Raw genomic sequence first — 8,257 nt, 5'->3', positions numbered from 1 at the left:
TCATTCTTGTACCAGCGCTCGACCGTACCGCACGCGTTTTCGTCAATCTCTCTCTCTCGCTATCACTGGGAGTCGTGTGGAAAGTAGTTTGGAAGGAAAGTAGAAGAGAATTTCTCCCATTTCTCAGCAGAGGAAACGGAATCGTAGTGACCAAAACAACTCAAGGATACTGTGCGGAAGCAAAGTGTTGGCAAGTGTACAAGTTGAATTGATTTGGGTCAATTCAACGCGAAAAGAAGTGAAGCAAAACAAGCGGTGGTGAATATTCGGTGGAAGTGTTAACTTCCCTGTGCAAATACAAGTGTCTATTGGATCCCGGAGTGTATCCGGATTAAAGCAGTCAAAATTTGTGTCAAACGAGCAAAAAAGATGAAGGCCATCACAGCGGTGTGTGCTACCGGTGCGTCGGTGCCGGCTATTGCCAGCGGCCGAGTGCAGCGCCACCGAGATGGCGAAAACGCCGAGATCCAGATGTACCTGTCCAAGTTGAAGGACTTGGTTCCGTTCATGCCCAAGAACCGGAAGCTGTCCAAGCTGGAAGTGATCCAGAACGTGATTGACTACATTTGCGACCTGCAGAGTGCTCTGGAGACCCATCCGGCAGTCAATACCTTCGATCCCGTGCAAGCCTTGGCCAGCCACAACTCGCTGGAGGACTCTATCTCCGTTGGACCCAGGCAGCCTCTGGGTGTCCGACCAAGTCCCAACACCATCCTGGCCAACGCACTCAACATGGCAGTCTCCAACGCCACCTCCGCAGCCAGCAGTACCAGCGAAGCACCATCCAATGTGGTAGGTATCTGACCCCGTTAAACTCTACGTGGAGAAATTCTCAGAACCCCTCTGCAAGTCACATGAATTCGACGACGACGACGACCAAGAATGCAAAATCGACTCTCCGTGGGAACGCGAATGACGACAACCAAAGAGAAAGACCGTGAGAGAGGGAGAAGCAGAAAAAAAGATTGTTTTAACCTTTTTCCGACCCTCCGCTCACTCTCTCTCTCTCTCTCCCGCACTCCCTCGTTCCGCCGATTCCACCGGCGCCTCACGTTCCGACGACGACCGAGTGTGCGATATTTTTCAACACAAAAATGAACACCTGCATCGGGTTATTAAAATGAAGGCACTGCTGCTAACAAACAACGCGATCGTTTCGTTCCCCTTGTCGCCGACGCTCTACCTCTCCGTGTATTTTTTTTTTATTCACGGTGGTGTGAGTGGATCAAATTAAATAAATTGCCGAGATTTTGTAATGGGCTTGCTCTTTTTTTTCGCGCAGCGCGATCACCCGACTCTTCAGCGGCGACTGCTTCGGGTGGTTACGTCAAGGCTGTGGCATTCATAAAAATTTTATTTTCCACTCCTTTTGCGGGGCTCGAACCGCGATCCTTCGCGATCGCCGCTCAGGTGTCCACGATCCGTTGACCTCCTCGTGTCTCTTCATGGGAAAACTGGCGCGATCTCGCACACCGGGTGGTAACGGTGGAGGTAAAAGTCACGACTTGAAAATCAGAGACAGCCAGATCGTGACCTGCTTTCATATTGACAGAATTGACAGAGTTGACAGTATTGACAGAATGCTGGAGCTGCTGCATCTGCTTGTCTATGTGATCACGACGAGCGTGAAATTGGACCTTTCCCCGCACTGCACAGCAACCAGACGTGATCACGACAATCCGTCACATCGCCTTAATTGATCTCCTTCCCACACGTACTTACTCGGAGTGCACCAGCTTGCTCAGCTGCCCAAGTTGCGCCTAATTAAAGACGCCACTGCAGAGTTTAACGAACGATCGCCAAGTGTTTGACCCAATTCAAGCGCGCTACCGGCCGTCGTTGACGACGACCGTCAAGATCGCATATCGCACCCCTCCCGGCTAATTAACGATCTGTCATTAATATTCACACCAACTGCTGCTGCCGTCGACGACGACGACGACTTCGACGAACTCGAAGAGAAGCGCGGCGACGATGGCCGCCTATTTATAGTCTTACAAATCCCCTAAAAATAGTCGGATTATCGGACCAACGGGGAGGGTGGCGGCACCGCCGCGTGGGACGCCGAATAAGTCAGAGAGCCAGTCAGCGCCACCGCTAAGCGGAAACACGATCGCAACGCGGCGCGGCTACGATCTGCAATTTTAATAAGGCGCTTAAACTGCTGCCTCCACTCGAAGCAACCCGAACCAAAACGACGACGAAGCAGGAGACAAAAGAAAATCAAAACAAGCCCGAGCACCCCACGCCTACCTCGATGACGGCGACGACGAAGATCGCGTTGGCCCTGATCGAGAGTTGAACACGTGCAAAATTTTCACTCCGACGACGACGACGACGACGATGACTACGGGTCGTTAAGCCGTAAAATTCGAATACGTAAACGTTCGATGGATTGATTAACATATGTTTTCATAAATTTTTCCCCTAAACGCGCGCGCGAAGCCAGCCAAGCTGTCAAACTAGTTTTGACAGCTGGGCGCGCGTCGCTCGGAACACATGTTTCGAATATTTCACGTCATTCGCGCCACACGGCTGGAGAAACACTCACGAAAATTGATTATTACAAATGGTGGCACCCCCCTCCCCGTCCCGTAGCCGCACAATTGGCGTCGGTCGCAAACTGTCAACACAGCTGTGCGAACGATCGATTTCTCGCCCCAAAGTCGAACAAAGTCGTGACCTGCCAAATGGTGCAGCGCAGTAGGCTAGTTCAAGTCAGCGAGCGCCGGGCCGGTAGCCGGACCGCAATAGGCTACTTTGATTAGAGTTCGTGACTTGACGAACTCTGTGCCGCTGTACCGCACCGTGTGCGCCGCCTCCTCTGCTAGAAAGTCGATCAAGTCGACATACCCGCGCAATGACCATGCCCGCGGCACAAATCAATGTCTGATTGGTGTCCGCCCGGTGTCGGCCGTCGTCCGCCATTATGGCGTGAGTACACGATTCGCGGCGGCAGCGGCAGCAACTGGTATTTGCACAATTAAATTGGAAAGTTTTGAAGGCACGCCGGAGCTGCCGGAGTGAGTGCTCTACAAATCTCGGAGAGCCCAGGTGTTTAATGATCACGCGCGCTCGCCCCTTACGAGTATACGAATACACGGACAGACCCACTTAAGTCGATCGCCCTGGGCGCTTGAAAATGAAGCAATTTCTCCTAGACAGAGTGGAATTTTAACCCGCAGCCAAATTTTGAACCGCACAACTAACCTCAATCTTCTTTTTCCCCTTTCTTCTTTGCAGACAAAAGATAAGTCGGCGTGAACTACTCGTGTCGCACAACCGGGCGGCGCCCCGAAGGCCGGAACTGGTCAGTTGACGGGACCGTTTGGATGATCTCAGCTTTGAACTGAATGCAGCAGCTGCAGCAATCGTCGTCCGTCACCAACGCGGGACTTCCCCTCCCGAGGGGTTTCGTCGGTCTGTGCGTGTCTGTGACCCCTCCGTAGAGAACCCGACGCGATGGCGATGGCGAGCGAATGAGTAATATTAATTATATTATTGTTCTGTGATCTATGTAGAATATGTTTTATTGAAAACAACAACTTGTAACGGTTACAAGCGAAACTGATTTAACTCTCAGATTAACGAACAAAACCGAAATGCGCCCTTTGGAGATCACTGCTTAAGCTGTCAAAGTTGACAGATGGCGGTGGAATCGAAAGGGCGTATGATTTGTACAAAATGTAGAATTTAGTTACATTCGCCCTATAGTTTTATTTCAACAGGAACTATGAGAACAAATTTTCATACTTTTTCTAATCAGATGGTCATTACCGAGGTCATAACTTTTTTTTGCTGATGTGTTGTTTTTATCTAGCGATCAATGACTTAATAAGTTCGTTTTATAGTTTTAGTCAGAATACCCTCACTTTATTTATGTAAATAGTAATCCTAGAACAGATTATATTTGTTCCCCCTAGAATGTGAGCGAACGCTAATTTATAAAAGCAAACCAGTAAGACTCTGTGAAATAAAACAAAAAATGCTATTTGAAAAAATCAAACTCAATTCATTTAACTCAAGCTGGAACGTGTCCGAAAAGGTCCCCAAAACCTCCGTTCAAATCTTGGCCAGGTAAGGGAGGACGGAAAACCGCATCCGCGTAACCTTTTAATAAAATCCACTTCTTTTCTCGCGCGTCGTTGTCGCACCCCTCGGTGGTCCATCCTCTCTCTGCTGAATTGCCCAGGGGGCAAGAAATATGTGTGTGCACGACGAGAGAAAAAAAAACGAGATGAAGCAAAAAAAACTTTGAGTGCACGTGTTCAAATCAGCTTCATCCGCTCTTCCATATGTATGTGTGTAGGATCGACGTCGTATTACGAACGGCTGACTGGACGAACTGTCCGCCGTACACTGTAAATTGAGGCTGGATCATTAGATTTAATCGAGTGATTAGCCCCTCGGAAAGGTATTGAATCTCTACAAAGGCTTCTTTGATCGAGCTAAATACCTCAAAACATGACCAACCTCAGCTAACCGTGTATGGTGAAGCTCGTTGAAAAAACTGACGATCGAGAAGTAGCAAAGCGATCAACCATCGGAGCCGCACATTAGAGAGCACAGAGAGTGATCACCGCCTCGGATCTGCCAGACCAAATGGAAAAAAATGCTGTTACGCGGAGATGACCGAGGTGGTCACACCCAACCCCACACCAAGCTCATGCCTGCAGCTGCAGTAGATCTTTGATTAATTACTTCAATTAATCCCGTCGTGCCAAAGAGCAGCCAATTCAGGCAGCTTGACTGTACGCGGCGGTGGCTATAGCAAGACCAGCTGCACCGACTGCGTTGGCTTGGGAATGAATGAATGGCTGGCCGGACGTGGATCGCAATTCCGAAGGCTGTTACGAAAGGCGGCAGCCTTCAGCGGATGATGAAGGGTCGGGTTTGACCTTTGGGGAAAGAAGTGCGAATTTTTCATAGCTATTTTATTGAAAGCATGGACAGTAACAGTGATGAAATATAAGCTACAAGGGAAAACCACATATGTAAGCAATTTACCTTATCTAAATCAGAAAATTGTAGACAAATGATGATTTTCATTTCATTGACATGTTTTTTTTAGGAAACATGCTGACAATCGTTTCTTAAAATGAGCTTTTCAATTTGCGATGTTCAAATTGTAAAAAAAAAACACACTAATATTCAATGAATTGTAATTCATCTCATTCAATTTAGTCTGGTACAAATATTTTTAAAAGTTTTTGTTTTTGTATTTTTAAAAGTTTTGCCACTTCAAAATTGGCCCGAAGAATCAGGGGGCAAAAAAATATTTTTGCAATAAACTTCAAAATTTCAATGAAAATTCAAGTGCAACCAGCTGAAATCAAATTAAAATACATTCTCCTGCGTTTAAAATCATTTTTAGCATGTTTGGGTTTATTAAAAAATCTTAAGATTTTTTGAAAATTTTCGATGCAAAATCTTTTTTTTCGATACAATTTTTGTTTTTGTCAGATCTTAGATTTTTTAAAACTAATGATTGCAAAACAACTGAACAAGTGTAAAATGCATTTTAAAACACATTTTTTATTTAAATGTGAAGACTATGGCTTGTTATTTAAATTTTCATATTTTTTTTATTTTTTTGCCCCCCCTTGACCTCTGCTAGGGCCGAGGGACAAAAACTTTTTTAAATATTTGCATCGGCCTTAATGTCCCATTTGCATTTTAATTGTTGTTAAGTTATAGGTGAAGATTTATATCAATGTAATGATTTTCCGTTCCAACAAAAAATATTGATTCTCACACATTTTTTGACAATACTCGTGAATGGGTAATCTTTAAAGAAAAGATATATCTCAAGTATTTAAAAAGAAGTAATTTTGAATCAATATTTAAAAAAAAAGTTAATTTTTTAAATTCAAATAATAACTAACTAGATCCACCTATGTGGTTGGTACCTTCCTCACATACACATACATTTGAACACAAATTTCATCTATTTTTTCAAGATCCGGAATAAAATACAGTTAAACCTCGCATAGTGCGCAGGCGTCACGCTTTGTATTTCGTCGATTTATCATACACGACACAATATTTTTGCAGTCTTTTTGAAACAATTTGTTCGTCTTGGTCCAATCTACAATTAGCTTCAAAAACATTTCAAAAATATTAAGTAGAAAAACAAAGCGTAACGCCTGCGCACTATGCGAGGTTTAACTGTATACAAATACAGAGAAACCTCTGTTTACGCGATGCGTTACGTTTTACTAATTTGTCGATTTCTCTGACGCAACATTTTTGCGATCTTTTAATTCCATTTTGTAGGTTTTGTTCAGATCTACAAAACACTTTTTGAAGCTTGCAAAAATATTCTACGGTTTAAGAGAAATCGACGAAATAAAAAGCGTAACGTTACCGCGTAAAAAGTGGTTTCACTGTATCACTGAAGTGGTCATAACGTGAGACAGGGTTGCCAGATCATCAATGTATTGGACAAATTGGAAAGGTCTTTCAATTACCTAACCAACGATGGGTCGGTTGATAGATTAGGACATAGTTTACATACATTTAAGTGAGATCCGGATATTTTTGAAAACACATTTTTATACATAACTTTTGAATTACTTATCGAAACTTCAAAAAATTCAATAGCGACGTATGGGACACTAAACCGAGTCTAATGCGACCGGTTTGATCTAAATTGAATCAGCCTGTGCTGAGAAAACTGAGTAAGAATTTTGGCCACACACATACACACAGACATTTGTTCAGTTTTCGATTCTGAATCGATAGGTGTACATGAAGGCGGGTCTACGACGTTTCTGGAAGTAGTTCATTTTCCGAGCAGGATTATAGCCTTGAAAGGCAAAAGAATACATACAAGAATGTCACATTTCAGTTTTTATTCTTAATTGGAAAGTGTTTTTACAAAATTTAGCCGATATTAAAGCCCATTATTTATCATCCTACAACATATTTTCATAAAAAATCTCTTCCGTTTTAACGATGGTTTTTCAATCAAAACATTTTTGATTGTGTGTTTCAATTGTGGCATAACTCTAATCTTGTTTTTTTTTTAAATCATAATATTAAAAAAAATGTTTATTTTCTCAGAAGTTTCTTAAAAACCTTTTTATTTAAGAAATGTATGAGTAGATGGATTAAAAAAACTTTGAAAAAATATTTGTAACGGCCTTACAGTTTTTTTCTACGAACCGCACTAGTTTTCCATAAAAAAGACTAAGAACGTAGCCCAGTTACCGAATGCTGCTCGCTAACTGGACTGAAAAAAGTGTCGAGAGGATTACAAACGCATTACATTTAATAAATGAAATTTAATAATAACAGTTTCTTAAATTTATGTCCAGAGCTAATTATTTAAGTTTCCTTTAATTGTGACTTAAAATTTCACAAAAACAAAAAAATATGTTTTATATACATATTACACTTGATTTTTGCATCAACTGACCCCTCGGAAATTTTGGTTTGTTTTTGTTTTTTCACGTTTGCTTTTAAGTGGGCAACACTGCCATTCCAAGCATAATTGTCCCATGTCATTTTTTGACGTTTTTTTTTACTTTTTAGCATTTAGCTACTAAATATAAATTTAGTTGACGTATACTATTAGAAAAACCCATAAAATCTAATAATTGTTAGGAAACACTGTAAAACAACACCAATTCTGTTTTTCCCATCGTTACACTTCCACGCATAATTGTCCCACCAAGTTTTTTCTTTAGCAGAAACATTAGTTTTACAAAGTATTGTGGTTTGTTTACCTGGTGTATAGCAAGAAGATTACAACTAAGAGTGGCAAAGTGATAACTGGGGCGATTAGGGACTTACAGGGCGAACAGGGACGCACGGGACAATTATGCGTAGAACCACAGAAATCGTATAAAAAATTTCAATCGCGTTTTTCTCAGATACGCTTTTTTGAACATGGGACAATTATGCGTAGAACGGCAGTACAGCCCAGTAATCGAACGCCCAGTTCAAAAGCAGCCTAGTTAAACAACGCCCAGTTACCGGATAAGCACTGTATTGTGAAATAAATAAAAGTTATGTTTAAGAGAATCAGAATTAAGAACATGGATTTTTATCTTTCTTGAACTAATTTTAATTCACATTAAACACCCCTGTAGCGTCTTCAATCTGACCCTGTCAATCTTAAATTCTCCAAGCGTAAAATTTTGAAAGGATGATGGTAAAGTGCTGAAGAAAAAAATAGGTACAACATTTAGGTAGAATGTTATTTTTTGAGTTTTTTTTCAGCCAAGAAAAATCGGTAAAGTTTGCCTTCTGA

The 8,257-nt window shown here is 42.3% G+C and overlaps 1 protein-coding gene across 1 annotated transcript; it reads left to right on the top strand.

Annotated features, from left to right (window-relative positions):
- LOC6038685 (protein extra-macrochaetae) lies at positions 1 to 4,006 on the top strand. Its single transcript, XM_001848386.2, has 2 exons — positions 1 to 792; positions 3,244 to 4,006. The coding sequence occupies exons 1-2, from the start codon at positions 370 to 372 to the stop codon at positions 3,262 to 3,264; spliced, it is 444 nt and encodes a 147-aa protein (XP_001848438.1). The 5' UTR covers positions 1 to 369; the 3' UTR covers positions 3,265 to 4,006.
- Positions 4,007 to 8,257: the final 4,251 nt, after the last annotated feature.

Source organism: Culex quinquefasciatus, chromosome 3 (assembly GCF_015732765.1).
Source record: "Culex quinquefasciatus strain JHB chromosome 3, VPISU_Cqui_1.0_pri_paternal, whole genome shotgun sequence".
In the NCBI taxonomy this organism is placed as follows: domain Eukaryota; kingdom Metazoa; phylum Arthropoda; class Insecta; order Diptera; family Culicidae; genus Culex; species Culex quinquefasciatus.
The sequence above is the reverse complement of the archived record's forward strand: the minus strand, read 5'-3'. Positions and strand labels throughout refer to the sequence as shown.

Coding starts and splice junctions, on each gene's coding strand:
- LOC6038685 (XM_001848386.2), top strand. CDS start 370: ATGAAGGCCATCACAGCGGTGTGTGCTACCGGTGCGTCGGTGCCGGCT. Junction 793..3,243: donor GCGAAGCACCATCCAATGTG/GTAGGTATCTGA, acceptor TCTTCTTTGCAG/ACAAAAGATAAGTCGGCGTG.